The following is a 17,766-nucleotide window of genomic DNA, read 5'->3' on the forward strand; positions in this document are numbered from 1 at the left end:
GAGTCTCTGGTATTAACAGAATTGTAAGCTAGTGATTGAAAGCTCCAATGGTGTATCCTCAGGCAACATTTAGAGCTCTGAGTACAAGGAGTTTTCTCTCTAGAAAATCCAACCGATTACAATGAGACTCCCAACCCTATTTATAGAGGCTGGGGTCATTAATGTTAATCATCTGTAATTAATATACATTCTCCCCATTATTAGGGGATTACTACACTTCAATACATTGGACTGAATTGAATAGACACCACGACCCAAGCGAGATTTGCGGGGCCCACTGTAGAAAGGTAACTGCTTTACGGGGAACATGCCCCTGGGGCTGTTAGGGCATGCTGTACATACTTCCGTGTCAGGTAGCGTAGTGGGAGTGCGAGTTATCGAGTCGTACCTTCGACAACACTGTAGGCAGATCGCCCAAAAAAGGTTGTCAGGTCTTCCTCTGAGGCAGCTAATCCGTATTGGCTGACACCTGGTTTATCCTTAAGATTATGAGGACTAGGTCCTCGGCCTAGAATATAACTGAGGGAAAGGAAAAACGTGGACTACCAAGCATCCCTGGGATATAACCTTATGATGACATTCATAGCTCTCAGGACATGGCCCAGGAGAGATGTCGACGCCCTCTCATTATCTGAGGAGAATGACCTCCAACTGTGGGACTGACCTCCGAAGGACATATCCTTTGGGCATTGCCTTATAAAAAGGAGGCATGTGTTCTACTCGGGTGATCACGTGTCCTTGGGTGAAAACATGGACAACAAGAAATTATATGTAAATTAAAACATTGCACAATATTTATAATTTAAAATACTAAACATGATTCCAAATAAAATTTAAAATATTAAAATAGTTACTAATATACTACAATAACACATAATGTCAGACATAAAATACATATAAAATATTACAAAAATATATAATAATTTAAACGTGGCCCCGTCGGGGCGGGGAGTGTCATCCTCGCCCTCGCTCTATTTAACATTCGAGGATTGAAAATTATTCTTGTCCTCGCCTTGTTCGCCATTTAGATGGGGATTCCCCGTCCCATTAGGGGCGGGTCCCCGCGGGGCCCCGTACCCATGGGGACAATTTGCATCCCTACCCCTTTGGCAAATGACTAGGTCTTATGAACCCCTTATCCAACAATTTCTGCAGCTTGGTCTTGAGTTCGTTCAACTCTACAGGTGCCATCCCGTAGGGTGTTTTCGATATTGGTGCTGTTTCTGGTGCAAGATCGATCATGAATTTGATTTCTCTGTCCAGGGGTATACCTGGTAAATCCTTAGGAAACACTTTCGAAAACTCACAAATGATGTGGACATTTTCTAGTTTCAACTCTGTCTCCTTAGATTTATCCACCACACTTGCCAGATATGCCAAAAACCCATTTTGCATCATATTTCGATCAAGTGCCGATATAATGGGTGTACAAAAACCTGCCACTTCCCCCTTCAAAGAAAAGAGTTCTCCTTCCTCTGGTCTGAACTGCATGGTCTTTTACCGACAGTCTATCGTCGCTCCATATTTGGATAACCAATCCATGCCGAGTATGGCATCATAATCTAGTATGTTTAACTCTATGAGGTATGTCGGTCATTCTCTGACCTCTGCTATTATAGGTGCTGACTGTAACCACCTAGTCAACGACATAATGTCTCTTAATGCTAACATTGTACTAAACCTACGCTCAAATAGTTTACCAGGCATACCTAGTTTATCAATCACATTCATAACAACAAAAGACTGAGTCACTCCATAATCTATAAGGACTTTACATATTATACCAGAAATAGGGAGCTGACCTGTGACCACAATGTTACTGTTGGCTGCTTCCGTTTGGGTCAATGCAAAAACCCTTGCTGACACTAGGTTACTGTTACCGCTCTGCCTTGCCTTCCATTGTGGGCAATCCTTTTTCAGATGGCCTGCCTAACGCATTTGTAAAACTTGTTGCTGATGGCCTGACATTATTCCAAGTGTCATCGTGAGCATTTAGGGCAGCCGGGGTGCTCAACTTTGTTGTTCTGGTGATTTTTGCAGTTACGATCATTGTTGTGACTGTTATGGTTGTTGTGGTGATTATGATTGTTGTGATTATTGCTATTTGTGACAGGGGGTCTAGGCCTCTTGTCATTGCCATTGCTCTGCCCTTTATGGGCCTTCCTCTTATTGCCCTCATGGAAGCCCTTATTTCTGTTGACCTCCCTTCTTGCAGCACTGTCCTTCCACATACGGTCCTCCAAGTATTCCGCTTCAAGTGCCTTATCCAACACCTCAGCATAACTAACCACCTCAGCAATGGTTGTATTGACATCTCTAACACTCATTGGCTTAAGTCCCCTCATAAACCTTTGGACCCGTATGGCTTTAGTTGGTACAATCTCAGGTGCAAACCTAACCAACCTGTCAAACTTCTGTGCATAGTTGGTAATAGAAAGGTTCCTTTGAACCAAAGTCACAAACTCGTCCACCTTTGTTGCCAATACAGCCGCACTATAGTACTTCTTGCCAAATGCCTGAATAAAGTCTGCCCAGGTCATTGTATTCAAGTCATGAGTCTGCTTTACCACACCCCACCATATTCTTGCGTCCAACTTGAGTAGGTGAGCTGCACATGAAACCCTCTGCTGGTTTTTCAACTCCATGTGATCAAAGATGACTTCTACTGACTTCAACCAGTCTTCTGCCACCATAGGGTCAACTTTTTTCTTCAAAACTAGGTGGGGCTTTCTTTATGAAACACTCATAGACTGACTAAAACCCATAAGCCATAGGCAATGATGCAAATGGTGGTACTAGAGGCTCAGGGTGTGCCACCGGTACCTGGGGCGCTTGGGGTACTTTCCTGGCTTGAGCCAACTCCTCATCCCTCTGTCTCAACTGTTCCCTCAACCTCGCTATTTCTGCAGCCAAATCCACGATCGGTGCAGTTGAGGTTGCTAGTTGGGATGGTGGCATTCCCAGATAAGGAATTTCTGCACCATTAGGACTTGCAGAGGAACCTCTTCCTCGACCTCTCCCTCTTCCCTACCTCCTCTTGCTCCTCTTCTTCTCGTTGACATTATGAAATTCTAAGGCATACTCTTTGTGATCATGGCACCTCTATTGCCCATGTCACATCTTGAGATAACCAGTATAACCTGGGCTAGTAAAACCTCCTCTATGAGGTAATCGGGATCTTAGGTCCTTGAATAACCTCGGCGTGTCTACCCTTGAGTTATGTCATATCCTTAGTAACTCCTTTGTTGCGTTGCGTTCAGCACGCTAGCAACCTTTTCTTTTCATTCATCATACAAACACATGTAATACAATTCACATCAAAACATAGAGATTACATGCTTCATTTCATTGTCTTATCATGACATATCAAAACACAGCACTTTCATTTCCATAGTACTTTACTTCTTAGAACATGCAAGTCTTACCATGTTACAACATAAAACATCGAAAATTCTATGTAACTTCCATACCTCATGTCTGAACAAAGCAAAAATGAGAATACGTCACAACTAGCCTATAATCATAACCAAACGTTCGTCTCTTAGAATCACGTAAGACTACTCATGCCCAACATACATACCCCACGTGTGCACATGCACACGTGGCACAAGTTGCACTACCATTGCAAACATACAATAATTTCACATAAAATCATAAAAGAATAATGCTAATTCGACATATTAATCCTTCATGGTTACAAAGTGAAAGTCATGTATTTGAACAATAGGAATATATTTGAACGTAAAAATGCATTTGCATGCAACATGTATATGTGTGAGCGTTCTTAAAATTTAATGTTTTGAAATGATAATTTCTACATGCTTATTTCTTGCGTCTTCAAATAAAATTCAGCAACATACTTTATTTGCCATTAACTGTTTCTTTAAATCCCAAAATTTGTTATAAAATTTTTAATACAATATATTTACTTTATATAATAATCCATTAAGCCTTTTCTAATTTCTCATATAATAATAATCCCATTTTTATTTAAATAGCCTAAAATGATGTGACAAAATTGTAGCTAAAGTTTCTTGTTTCTTTTTAGAAAATAATTTTACTAATCTCTAAAAAGTACAACATGTTTATAAATGTGAAAATTCATAAATAAAATGTGGAAAATTACATTTTCATATATATCATTTAAGTCTTAATTTATTAGGGTGTAGGACTTATTTTTCTTAAATAAAATAATCATTTTTTTCTTAATAACCCAAAGTTTCAGCAACTAATAATTTGTTTAAAAATCACAAATGAATTTAAATCATAATCTTTTCACATTTTAAATGAAAAAAACTGCACATAAATAATAGTGTGAAAATACATATTTAAATATTGAGAATATCACATTCATCATATACATAGCTTAAAGTTTATTTTATTTGATGCACTAGTTTTACTTATCTCATTTAAATGACTTTTCTTACTATTAACAAAAAATTCCAGCAACTATTTATTTAATTAAAATCACAAACTTGGATTAAAACTATATTTTCTTTCATAAAATATACAAAAAATCTGCATGTATTAATTTGATAAAAACACCATTAACATGTGAAATAATATGCCTTTTATTCACCTAAAATCAAATACCACTTTGAGAAATCATATGTGCATTTCAAAACATTAATTTACCATTATCATCACAAATTATAAAAAAACAGCAAGCATAAATAAAAGAAAACCACTTTTAATCATGTTTAAACAATGCTTAGACCAAATCTTCATATACCAACTAGATCATCATTTAGGGGACTAAATACCGATTCCCAATCTTAGCAAAATAATCTAACATGTTTCTAATGATTATATGCGACATAATATAAAAAAAACATAATCAACATGCTATAATAATTCTCCTAGGCTGAAACCCACATGAACAACAAACCATAAACCAATAACCTCATTCAGATTCACATGAACCCTAGTATGTTCCTATTTTCCAAATAACATGACCAAGTTCATAGAAAAATCAAAAGAAACAAAAGAAAAACTTCACATGCATTTTCTACACATCCATACATATATACATATCTATACATGCTTCCATTCAGAAGAAAAAATAAATCACACACAACCCTAGCATGTTTCTATGAATTTGAACAAGATACAAGGGTATGGTAATATGAGAAACAAAACCCAAAACATCAATCATAAATAATCAATAACCATAACCTAAAATTAACATTACAACAATAACAAAAGACTAGATTCACTACCTCCTTGATAGAAATCAACCCCACAAAGTTGGTTCTCCCTTTTTGGTATACCTAGGGTTTTCGAACCCCCAACAAAGAAAGAACAAAACATCAACATGAAAACTTAGAAATAAAAAAGACGAGGAGAAGAGCTAGAGAATCAAAATACCAAAACTCAAACACATAGCCTAGGATTTTTAAAATCCTTTTCTTCTTCTTCTCCTCCTCATCATTTCTCTTCTCTTCTTTCTTTCTTTCTCTCTCTCTCTCTCACTTTGTCTCTCTATCTCACACACTCTCTCTATATCTCTCTCTTCTTTCCTCTAGCCGAGGGCACCAAAGATAAAAATAGCTCTTTTCTTTCTTTTCTTCCCTTTTATCTAACCCTAGAGAAAAACAACTAGCCTAATGGGAATGGGAAAGTTTCCCAAACCATTTCTTCTAATTTAGGCCTAAAATCAATTCCAATAAAAGAATAATTAAAATGAAAAATATTAACAATCCCCTTACCCAAAATAACCACGGTCATCTAATTTTTAATTTATTAATTGGATTTTGAAAATTAAATGGGAATAAAATCCCTCCTTTTCTCACTTCCCTAGCCGACCACCACTCTTCAATTTCCCTATATTTTCATTTTCTTTTTAATTTCTTAAATAAAATAAAATAAAAGGAAACTATGTGTAGGAGAAAGCTATTGCATGCTTAGCATGCAACCATGCACATGCACACACATAATAGCTCGTGTGCATCACTACTTACCATGCACCTCAGTGCATTCAACCAAAACTCATTTACTTACAAATTAAAATAATTAAAATAAACAACAAACAAAATAAAATCACATAATTCATACCAAAAATTCAAACAATTAAAAATAAATTTCTAACACTTAACAATTAACAATAAAATAAAGCACAAAATTAATTAAACTAAAAAAAAATAATTTGGTGCGCTACAAAGGGATTTGATTTTTATTGCTTTGCTCATTGTAGATATCTTAGTTTGTTTAAGTTTAGCTTTTGTTTAAGTTTGGTTAGGTTTATATTTATTTTTATATTTTGTTTTGTTTTTGTTTAGAGTGTTATTGAATCAAGTTGTTTGGAAGCCGATGATACTAATGACCATGTGATATGAGTGGTGTCTTTATAAATGTGTGAATTTGTGTTCTCGGTGAGGTTAATTTTGTGATGATGTTTGATCTAGGTTTTAATGGCCACGCAAGCCCTAATTAATAAATTTTTTACAATCCTTTAGTATATGCATGTTAAGTGGGTTTGTGGATTGAGATTTGAAAATATTTTAGACCTTGCATAGTTTATAAAAAAGCTGAAATTGGAATGATGGATGCTTAGGAAGATGATTTAGGAAATTATTCGGAACGATTGAGCCTTTCAAGCCAACCTTAATGTATTAAACCCCTAGTTACACAATTTTGAGCATAACATGATTCTTTTGTTGTTTGACACTTATTTTGAGCCTATTTTAAACTTTGTTATTATCTTTCCCTTTGATATACCATGAGCCTATGAAAAGTGATGGGGGAGGGGAATGATTTGTAATGAGATTCATGTTAAAAAACATTGTATCAATAATAGAAGGAAGAAATATATTGAGAGAGAAAAAGAGAGAAAAAATATTGACAAATGAACTACACTCCAAATAAGAATATAAAGAAATAAGTTTGGGGGAGTGTAGTATCATTAGAAAAAAAAACAACTTCAGAAGTATGGATTCTCTCAAAGTAGGAAATTTTGGGAAATTTGGAGATTGTTTGTGGGTTTTCAAGTAGAGAAATATTGGTCTGTTTGAGTTGTGTGCTTATGGTATATGTGAGCCTAAATGACTTTTTATTTACCTACCCGAGCAACCTTTCTTTATAAGCTAAATTAGTCATTTTGATTCTTGAGCATGTGTTATCATATTAGGGGAGATTGATGAATTATGCAAGCATACAAATTTTTGGTTCAGATGGAATGGTTTGGAAAAATTTGACATGTATATGGTATTGTGATTCTGTGTTATTTATTAGTTAAGGCTAATTGGTGTAGCAAAAATGGGAATTTTAGTATGAGACCTAAATGCATGTGCGACAACCCTCTACGGAATTTTGGGAGAAGGGATAGCTAGCATAGGAGCAATCAATCTTTTGGTAACATTGGGAGAATACCCCATCTTGGTTACAATAATGTTCAAATTCATAGTAGTAGACACCTCTCTGCCTACAATGTCTTGCTCGGCAGACCAGCCTTGATTGGGCTAGGGGTAGCGACATCGGTAAGGCACTTGGCATTAAAATTCCCAAAACCTAGTGAAATTGGGACACTAAAGGGAGATTAGTTGGCAGCCCGAGAATGCTATAACATTTTTATAAGGGGAAAAAGTCAAGCTACTGCCTAAACACTAGTAATAATAAGGGAAATTGAAGAAATGGTTTTCGAAGTAGAAGACGAGAAAGATCCTAGAGTGGGAGAAGATCGAGAAGATATCGACCCAATAGAGGAACTCAGAGACATCCAACTCAATATCAAGGTTGCCACTAAAGTGGTAAAAATAGGGGAAAATCTCACAAAGGAAGCGAAATAGCAATTAATGCATTTCTTGAAGGAGAGTCAAGATGTTTTTGCATGGTCTTATATGGATATGGTCGGGATGGATCCCAACATCATAAGCCATGCATTAAACATAGACAAAAACACCCCCTTGAAATAACAGAAAAGAAGGCTCCTAGATGATAAGAGGAAAAAAGCCCTGAAGGAGGAGGTTGTAGATTAAAAGAGAATTGTTTTATAAGAGACATCTTCTACCTCAATTGGATTGCAAATCCAGTCGTAGTTCCTAAAATGAATTGCAAATGGAAAACATGTACAGATTATTCAGATCCAAATAAGGCGTGCCCGAAAGATCATTTTCCATTGCCTCGGATTGACTAACTCATAGATGCGACCGCGGGACATGACGTCATACCATTCATGGATGCTTATTCTGGATATAACCAGATAGAAGTGCATGCTCCCGATAAGGAACATACGAGCTTTATGATGGATAAAGGTATCTATTGCTACAATGTAATGCCATTCGAGCTCAAAAATGCGGGAGCTACATATCAGAGGTTGGTAAGTTAGATGTTTGTTGAGAAAATTGGGAATAACATGGAAGTGTGCCTGGATGATATGCTGGTAAAATCCAAACATAGTAATAACCATGTTGATGACCTCACCGAGTGTTTTACTATACTTCGAAAGTATAACATGAAACTTAACCCACAAAAATGCTCCTTCGAGGTATCGTCAGGATTTTTTTTAGGGTTCATAGTGAATGGTTAGGTCATTGAAGTGAATCCAGACAAGATTTAGGCTTTAATTGAAATGCCCTCACCGCAAAAGCATAAGGATGTTCAGAGTTTAATTGGGCAGATGTCCTCTCTAAATAGGTTCATCTCAAAGTCCACTGATAAGTGTTTACCCTTTTTTAAACTTTTGAGAGGGGGCAAGAATTTGAGTGGATGGAGGAGTGTTAGCTGGCCTTTCAAGCTTTAAAAAAGCACATCTCTCAACCACCTATCTTGTCTAAACCAGTGTTGGGAGAAATACTGTACTTATACCTCACTACAATTGAGCATGCCATCATTGTGGCACTAGTGCGAGAGGGAAAAAAGGTACAAAGGTCGGTTTACTATATCAGTAAATGACTCTGGGGAGCTAAGTCATGGTATCCCTTTTTGGAGAAGCTCGTGCTATGCCTAGTGCACTCGTCTCAAAAACTACGACCTTACTTCTAGGCACACCCAACACATGTGCTAACTGATCAACCGTTGAGGCAAATATTGTCTGAACTTGAGGCATCCGGTCAATTATTGAAGTGGGTAGTCGAGATCGAGTGATTCGAAATTACATACCACCCGAACTATAAAAGGACAGATGCTGGCCGATTTCATAGTAGAATGTGCAAGAATATCCAATGAAGTAGTCATAACCCCAGCTTAGGAGATATGGAGACTTTACGTGAATGTATCCTCCAATGAGAATGGATCGGGGGCAAGTATTATACTCATCAACCCATCAGAACATAGATTTCATTTTGCGTTGAGATTTGGATTTGATGGATCAAATAACAAGGCTGAATATGAGGCACTACTAGTTGGACTCTGGGTGGCCACTGAGTTAAAAGCTAAAGCGATACATTGTTATACTGGTTCACAACATGTGGTTAACCAAGTTCTAGGAGAGTACCAAGCTTGAGGAACGAAAATGGCGACATACATGGACAAGGTAAAAAAAACATTCAACCAATTCAAATTTTATGCAATCGAACAAGTCCCAAGAGCACGAAATTCAAATGCAGATGCCTTGGCTCGACATGCAACAACCAGGGAGGCCAACACACTTAACGTGGTCCCAATAGAGTTTTTACGAGAACCAAGTATCACCGAGCAAGAAGCCACGAGGTTGACATGATTGACGCACAACCAACATGGATGACACATATAATCAACTATATCCAAACCACGATCTCCAAGTTGACCAGAATAAAGCTAGAAAGCTTATGTATCAAATACCAAGAGAAACTATCTTGGAAGGAAAGCTGTATTGGAAAGGAAATTTCATTCCTTTATTGCAATGTGTAACTCCGTCTGAAGCAAAATGAATCCTTGAAGAATCATGAAGGGTTCTGCGAGGATCACACATGGGGGCATAGCCTTTCCAAAAAAGTAATAAGGAAAGGGTGTTTCTGGCCTACACTAAAGGAGGACACATTTGAGTATGTAAAATGTTGTGACAAGTGTCAACGGTTCGCATCGATACCATGAGCTCTACCAACCGAGCTCACTGTGATGAGCTCCCCATGACCATTTGCAGTATGGGGGATAGAGCTCATAGGATCATTACAAATGAGAAAATGTGCAGTTAACTATGCAGTTGTTGTAGTGGACTATTTCGTCAAATGGATTAAGGTTGAACCTCTAGCCACTATCACTTAAAAAAAAGTCCTTAATTTTGTGGTAAGAAACATAATATGTCGATATGGGGTACAAAGGAAGATAGTTTTGGATAATGGAACCCAATTCGATAGTGAATTGTTCACTCAGTTCGGAGAAAGGAAAGGGATAATAAAAAGCTTCTCCTCAGTAGCTCATCTACAGGAAAATGGTCAGATCGAAGATATAAACAAGACCCTAAGGAGTTAGATAAAGAAACTACTCGATGAGGAAAAGGGAAGATGTCCAAAAGAATTACCACAAGTGGTATGGACTTATGGAGCAACAACTCGAACTTCGACTGGACACACACTCAAAGAATTACGGTTACGAGGCTGTGGATGCTAAAATATCCACACCAATGAAAGGCTCCCAAATCTTGTCTGAAGCCTCTCAAAGGTCCCGATAACCATGAAGAAAGCCCCGTTGGTCTCTTGGAGCATTGACTTAGTGGAAAAGGCATCAAACATGGTCTCAGCATTACCACCATTTCAGCCTTGCATCGTGCCTAACACAGCTGTTTCACACGAGTGGTCTCACGAGGCGCTTGCCTCATGCTAGGACCGCGATCTTGCCTGGGTAGCATCGTGAGACACTCAACCCGCGCCTGGAGATGCGGTCTCACCTGGGTAACTTTGAGAGATGCTTGCCTCACACTTGACTCAGAGGTCTCGCACAGCTAGCTCTACGAGATGCCCATCGTGGCCCATACCTCCGCCTTGGCAGCCCGCATTGCGCCACACCTCGCGAGACACCAGAGCCTTATGCCACACCTCGCAAGACACCAGCCCCTCGCGCCACAGGCCTACGCCTCACGCCACACCTCGTGAGACATTAGCGCCTCGCGCCACTGGCCTGCACCTCGCGAGACATCAGAACCTCCCACCTCTGGCCCATGCCTCGTGCCACACCTCATGAGACAGAACCTCGCACACGGTCCTTCCCCTCGTGACAGGCACCTCGAGGCTCTGGCCTCCCATGCCTTTTGGGATCGTGTCTCCCATGATGACCCATAAGGGCTCCAACACTTAAAGTTTAAGAGAGTAGGATGCATTATGAGTATAAGAAAACCCACAAATGACTCAAAAGAGATCATATAGATACGAAGTACATATAGAGGTACGGCCCTGAAGGTCCCAGGTGTCTGACCCTAAACACCACGCTAGACAAGTAGTGGTCGTACGAATAGGGTACTTGATGTGTTCCTTCCCAGCCAACCTCTGACGTTCATACTAAACAGATGGTGGAGGTATAACTAGATACTAAAGTGGAGGTGCTCCTGTAGACCCTGAGCATGTACTAGAGCAGACCAACACGCTCCTGGCACCACTACCATCTGTAGACTGCATATGCAGAGTCGTGTCCCAAGGGACCACCATGTACAATGAGCCAATAGTCCTCTACTATAAATATGACCTCCCTTCACCTGAGAAGGGAGAGAGGATTTTGGGGGAAAAACTTGTAACTAACTATTGCTAATAGACACTCAACATTCTCTCTATTTTTCACTTTAGAGTTCTAGCATTTACATTCTGTGTTCTTGCAATCTTTAGGAGTTTACTCGAAATTTAGTCAACTTAAGTTCACTTCTTTTATGATTCAAAAAGCCCTTATTCTAACTTGGTTGACGAGTTCTTACTGTCAACAGTTTGGCGCCGTCTGTGGGAAGGATAAGTGCCAAGCCACTGTTCTTCCACTGATTCCGGCAGAGAAAGATGCCAAGATGCTTTAAGTGATTGAGAGAACCACGGGAGGTTGAGGTCCACCTCGATGGAGATCAGCTGAAGGCCTCCATGAAGAATCCTCCACCACCCGAAAATGTGAATGAACCAAAGGAGCCTAGGGTTCCTGAAGATGAAAGGGAAGCCTCAACCCCAGCTGTCCAGCCTGATGAGAACCGTCTGAGATCAGTGGCTGCTCCCGCGAGCGATGTCGAAGAGTTCCCGCCCCCAAGGCCACAATAGGTACTGAACTCCGGCCGGCAAGATCCGGGTCCATCAAGGTGCAGGCCTGACAAGAATCCCCAAGTGCATTCCATAAGCTCGAGCTCTAGGTCTGGATTTTACGTAGAGGAGATACGCAAATTACACTGGAAGAACCAAAGGCTAGAAACCACCTTAGAGAATATGAAAGAGGTGTTGAATGGCTTGCTATAGGGAAAATCAAGCATGCCTCATCCTAGGCAAAAAGAGAAAAGCCAAGAGGCGCTAGAAACCACAGTTCCTATGGATGATGGGAGAACTCAGCTTTCCACTAGTAATACCCCTCGGACGAAGCAGCGTGAACGTCCCGAACAATTGAAGCAGCCCTAGAGGCCAGAGAAGAAGAACAACACTGACCCTCATAACGAAGTTGAAGTCACTTCAAGGAAAACACCCTCATACTTAAGGGAAGAACTCAACAAGAAAAGGATGAACAAGAGGACTACTCCTCCTATGGCTCCCCAGGAAGACAAATGGAAGGGAAAGGCTAACCCTTCCACCTTGAGAGATTCCTTGAACAAAAGGAGACAAGACCTAGACACCAAAATGAGGAGCCTCCAGAGCAAGATAATCACCGCATCTGGAGGGCAAGCTGTCGACGACGAGTTCGATTACGAATCACCCTTTATTAAGGAAATCCAAGCCGTTCGACTCCCAGCCAACTTCAAAGAGCCTCACATGACCCCTTATGAAGGAATTACAGATCCTAAATACCATCTAGATGCATTCAACGACCTGATGAAATTGAGAGTAATTAATAGCAGGGCCAGATGCCACTACTTTGCAGTTACATTAAAAGGACTTGCGAACAAATGGTTCAAAAGACTGCGCCCAGGGTCCATCAGGTATTGGCAATAATTTTCTGATGAATTTCTCCAACAACATCACACTGTGCATGATTACACAATGCCAGACACTAGCTTCACTAACGTGAAACAAGGAGAAAATGAGATTCTAAAGAGCTATATCCAGATGCTCAATATGGAGGCAACCAAAGTAGGAAGCTTGACTCGTGGAGAATTAAAAATGGCCATTACGGCCGGAGTACGCCCGGGTTATAAGCTGTGGGATAACATGCTCAAGAGGCAGGTCACTGACTTAGATGATTTCTACGAATGGGCACAAAAATATATTTGTATCGAAGATGGTCACGAGAGCCTTAAGGCCGGAAAAAGCAGGTCCCCTCAAAAGCCCTCAATCTTGGAAGGCCTAAGTAGCGCAAAGAAAAAGAGGGTCTACGAAGGGTCGAGAGATGATCGGCCTCGAAAGGCCAAACGCATTGATGAACGTAAACATGCCCCCTACACCTTTTATACTGATCTAATGCACGCTAAGGACCATATCTTCGTCACAAATTAAAATTAGGTCCCTTTCATGAGGCCACCGTGGATGAAGAAAGACCAATAAAAAAGAGACCCCAGTAAATACTGTCAGTATCATAAAGATATTGGCCACACCACCGCAGAATGCACTCATTTGAGGATAGAATTCGAAGAGCTTATAAACATGGTACACTTAGGTAGATACGTCCGCAAAGAAAACCAAAGACCGGAAGAAGGAGTACCCTCACCACGTGCATGAGATGTAACCCTAGAGTTGCAAGGAGAAGTTAGGACCATCTTTAGAGGGCTAGGGTTCGGAGGCAAATCAAGGAAGGGGCGAGTCAAGTATGCCAGGGAAGCTAGGCGAAGTCCGCCTCCATGCGTCTTAAGTTTGGAGCAATGCCCCCCAAACATTTTTAAGGGGGAGAATGACTCGATAACCTTCATTGAAAAAGACGCACGGGGTGTGCATTTCCCTCACAATGATCCCTTGGTGTTTACTGACAGCTTGGTAACATGAGGGTGCATCGGGTCTTGGTGGACAATGGAAGCTTCGTAGACATACTGTATCGCCCAGCTTTAGAGAAGATGGGACTAAACATCAGGCACCTAAAGCTCTACAACACCTCCTTGTATGGATTTACAGGAGATTCGATACAACCCATAGGTGCAATTGAGTTAGCCTTCACCATGGGAGAACAACCCAGACAAACCACCATAATGGCAAAATTTGTCGTGGTAGACTGCGCCTCGGCCTTTAATGCGGTATTAGGAAGACCCTCCCTAAGAGAATTGAAGGCAATAATCTCAATATATCACTTGGCCAAAAAATTCCCGACTCTTGGGGGGATAGCGAGCATGAAAGGGGAGTAGAGGAAGCGAGGGAATATTATAACACATCCCTCCGCACAGCCATAAAACCGTCAGTGCCTATGGCAATGGTAGTACATGGAAGCACAAACCCACACGAATTGGACCCGCGGGTCGCGGAGGAACCTAGGGTTGGGCCATTGGAGGAGTTGGAAAAGGTCACAGTTATGACCAAGCCGTTGAGGAAGTTGAAGGTAGGGAGAAACCTTCCGGATATCGTGAAGGAAAAGCTGGTAGAATTTCTAAAAGTTAACCTCGATGTGTTCGCCTGGAGTCACGAAGACATGGTTGGGATAGATCCATTGATCATGTGCCATCACTTGAACATCGACCCAAAAGCAAGACCTGTGAGGCAGAAAATGAGGGTGCTAGATCCAGAAAGATACGCGACCCTGAAAGAAGAAGTTGACAAGTTGAAGGAAAATGGGTTTATTCGAGAAGCATTCTACCTAGTATGGGTATCCAACCCAGTTTTAGTCCCAAAGCCCAGTGGAAAGTGGAGGACATGCGTGGATTTTACTAACCTCAATAAAGCCTGCCCTAAGGACAGCTTCCCGCTTCCTAGGATAGATCAGTTAGTAGACGCCATGGCTGGGCATGAGCTACACAGCTTTATGGATGCATATTTTGGGTACAATCAAATACCCATGAACTCGGCCGATGAGGAGCACACTTCGTTTATTACAAACAAGGGGCTTTATTACTACAAGGTGATGCCTTTTGGTTTAAAGAATGCAGGTGCTACTTATCAAAGGTTGGTAAATAGAATGTTTGCAAATCAGATAGGAAGAAATATGGAAGTATATGTAGATGATATGTTGGTAAAGACAAGGAAGGCAGTAGAGCTCACAAGCAACCTTGGTGAGATGTTTAACACCCTCCAAAAATTCAAAATGAAGCTAAACCCGCTCAAGTGCACCTTTGGAGTTTCGTTGGGGAAGTTCCTTGGTTTTATGGTGAATTCTTAAGGTATTGAGGCAAATCTTGACAAAATCAAGGCATTATTGGAAATGAGCCCACCACGAAACAAGAAATAGGTGCAATGCTTAACAGGGAGAGTAGTAGCTCTAAATAAGTCCATCTCCTCCTTTTCTTCAACATCCTAAAAGGGAACAAAAATTTTGCTTGGGGTGAAGACTGTCAAGAGGCTTTCACTAAGCTAAAGGAGCTCCTCGAAAAACTGCCCTTTTTGGCTAAGCCAGAAAAAGGAGAAAGATTGTATCTGTACTTAGCAGTATCAGAGCATGCTATAAGCATCGCCCTAGTTAAAGGAGAAAAGAAGCATCAATAACCCGTATACTATGTCAACAAGCGGTTGGTAGACACGGAAACCCGGTACCCAGAAATAGAAAAGTTAGCATATGCTTTGGTAGTGGCTTTGTGAAAGTTGAGGCCCTATTTTCATGCTCATGCTATTGAAGTGCTCACCAACACACCTTTACGTCAAGTCTTGGACAAACTGGAGACCTTAGGAAGGTTGCTAAAATGGTCAATTGAGTTAAGTTAGTTTGACATCATTTATACCCCAAGGACCTCGGTCAACGGCAGGTACTTGCAGATTTTACACTGGAGTTTGCCTACCAACCCCATGAGGAGGGAGAAATAGAAGAGAATGAACTAATGTGTGGAGGGGAAAAGCAGCCTGAAGAATGGAGCCTCCATGTGGAATGGGGTGTCAAACGAAGGAGGAGCCGGCATTGGTATAGTAATGACGGGACCTGAGGGTCATAAGATGTATTATGCATTAAGATTCAGATTTGAAGCTTCCAACAACGAAGCAGAATATGAAGCACTACTAGCTGGCTTGCGACTAGCCAGGGAGCTGAAGGCAACATATTTGCATGTCTTTAGTGACTCACAATTAGTAGTATTTCAGGTGAAGGGTGAATATCAAGCTAGAGGCCCAAAAATGGCTACATACCTGGACAAAGTGAAGGGGTATTTGGATCGGTTCGAAAAATACACCATATAACAGATCCCAAGAGAGAAAAACACGAATGCTGATGCTCTCGCAAAACTCGCCTCTACTCGAGAAGAAGACACGCTTGAGTCCATCCCTGTCGAATACCTCTCCAGGCCAAGCATAGCAAAATAGGAGGTTCACATGGTCAATACTCCCGAGGAGTCATGGTCCACACCCATCTCAAGGTACTTAAGTGATGTAACATTGCCTTTGGACAAAAAAGACGCCCGTAAGCTTATTTACAAAGCTGCCCAATACACCCTAGTAGATGGAGTTTTGTATAAAAGAGGCTTCTCCACCCTGCTCCTACGGTGTATAGACAAGAGGGAGGCTTTGAAGGTTCTGCAAGAGATACAGGAAGGAGAGTGTGGAAATCATGCTGGGGGGCAATCCACAGCAAAAAGGCCATATGATAGGGGTATTATTGGCCTACCATGGAAAAGGACGTGGGAAATTTTGTGAGAAGATGTGACAAGTGCCAATGACATGCAAATTACCCTAGACAGTCACCAAATGAGCTGGTGAGCATGACCAATTCGTGGCCCTTTGCTGTGTGGGGGATTGACTTGGTCGGCGCGTTACCAACAGGAAGGGGAGGAGCGAAGTACACGGTTGTAGCAGTCGATTACTTTACTAAATGGGTTGAAGTAGAGTCGCTAGTCAATATAACAGCTAAGCAAATCACCACCTTCGTCAACAAGTTCATCATCTACAGGTATGGAGTACCCTACAAGATAATCTCTGACAACGGGACCCAGTTTGAAGGGGGGTTATTCGACGAATATTGCAGAGAAAGGGGGATCAAGAAGAGTTTCTTCATTGTAGTACACCCACAAGCCAACAAACAAGTGGAGGCCGTCAACATGATCCTGAAAAGGAATCTAAAAAAAAAATTGGAGAAGTTGAAAGAAGCTTGGGTTGAAAAACTTCCCAATGTGCTTTGGGGCTACAGGACCACCCCCCGTTCCACTACTGGAGAAATGTCTTTCACCTTAGCCTATGGGTGCGAGGCTGTTCTTCCAGTAGAAATGAAAGCCAACTCCTTCTGTAAACAAGCATATGAAGACCAGGCTAACCACGCAGCGTTGGCTGAAAATTTGGACCTGTTGGAGGAGAGAAGAGAAAGGGCACAACTGAGGTTGACAACATACCAGCAACAAGCCGCAAGATACTATAACTCAAGGGTACGAGAGAGGATGTTCAGGGTCGGAGACCTCATGTTAAGGAAAGTTCTACCAAACACTCATGACCCGGGTACAGGTTTACTAGGGGCAAATTGGGAAGGGCCCTACAAAGTTGCCCAGGTGGTGCCCCCTAACACCTACAAGCTGGCTCGTTTGGATGATACCATGGTACACAGAGCGTGGACCGCAGAGTACCTAAAAAAATATTATCAGTAAGACCTCCATGTTTGAGGCAAGAATATTATTGCTTTGTCTAAACATGCAAGTTT

The 17,766-nt window shown here is 41.0% G+C and overlaps 1 protein-coding gene across 1 annotated transcript; it reads right to left on the minus strand.

Moving 5' to 3' along the window:
* Positions 1 to 1,979: 1,979 nt before the first annotated feature.
* LOC133796086 (uncharacterized) lies at positions 1,980 to 2,693 on the minus strand. Its single transcript, XM_062233568.1, has one exon. It carries the CDS (start codon positions 2,691 to 2,693, stop codon positions 1,980 to 1,982), a length of 714 nt encoding a protein of 237 aa, XP_062089552.1.
* Positions 2,694 to 17,766: the final 15,073 nt, after the last annotated feature.

This window comes from Humulus lupulus, chromosome 8 (assembly GCF_963169125.1).
Source record: "Humulus lupulus chromosome 8, drHumLupu1.1, whole genome shotgun sequence".
NCBI lineage: Eukaryota > Viridiplantae > Streptophyta > Magnoliopsida > Rosales > Cannabaceae > Humulus > Humulus lupulus.

What these genes read in the sequence shown, in the direction of transcription:
- LOC133796086 (XM_062233568.1), bottom strand. Translation starts at nt 2,693, where the DNA reads ATGGTGGCAGAAGACTGGTTGAAGTCAGTAGAAGTCATCTTTGATCAC.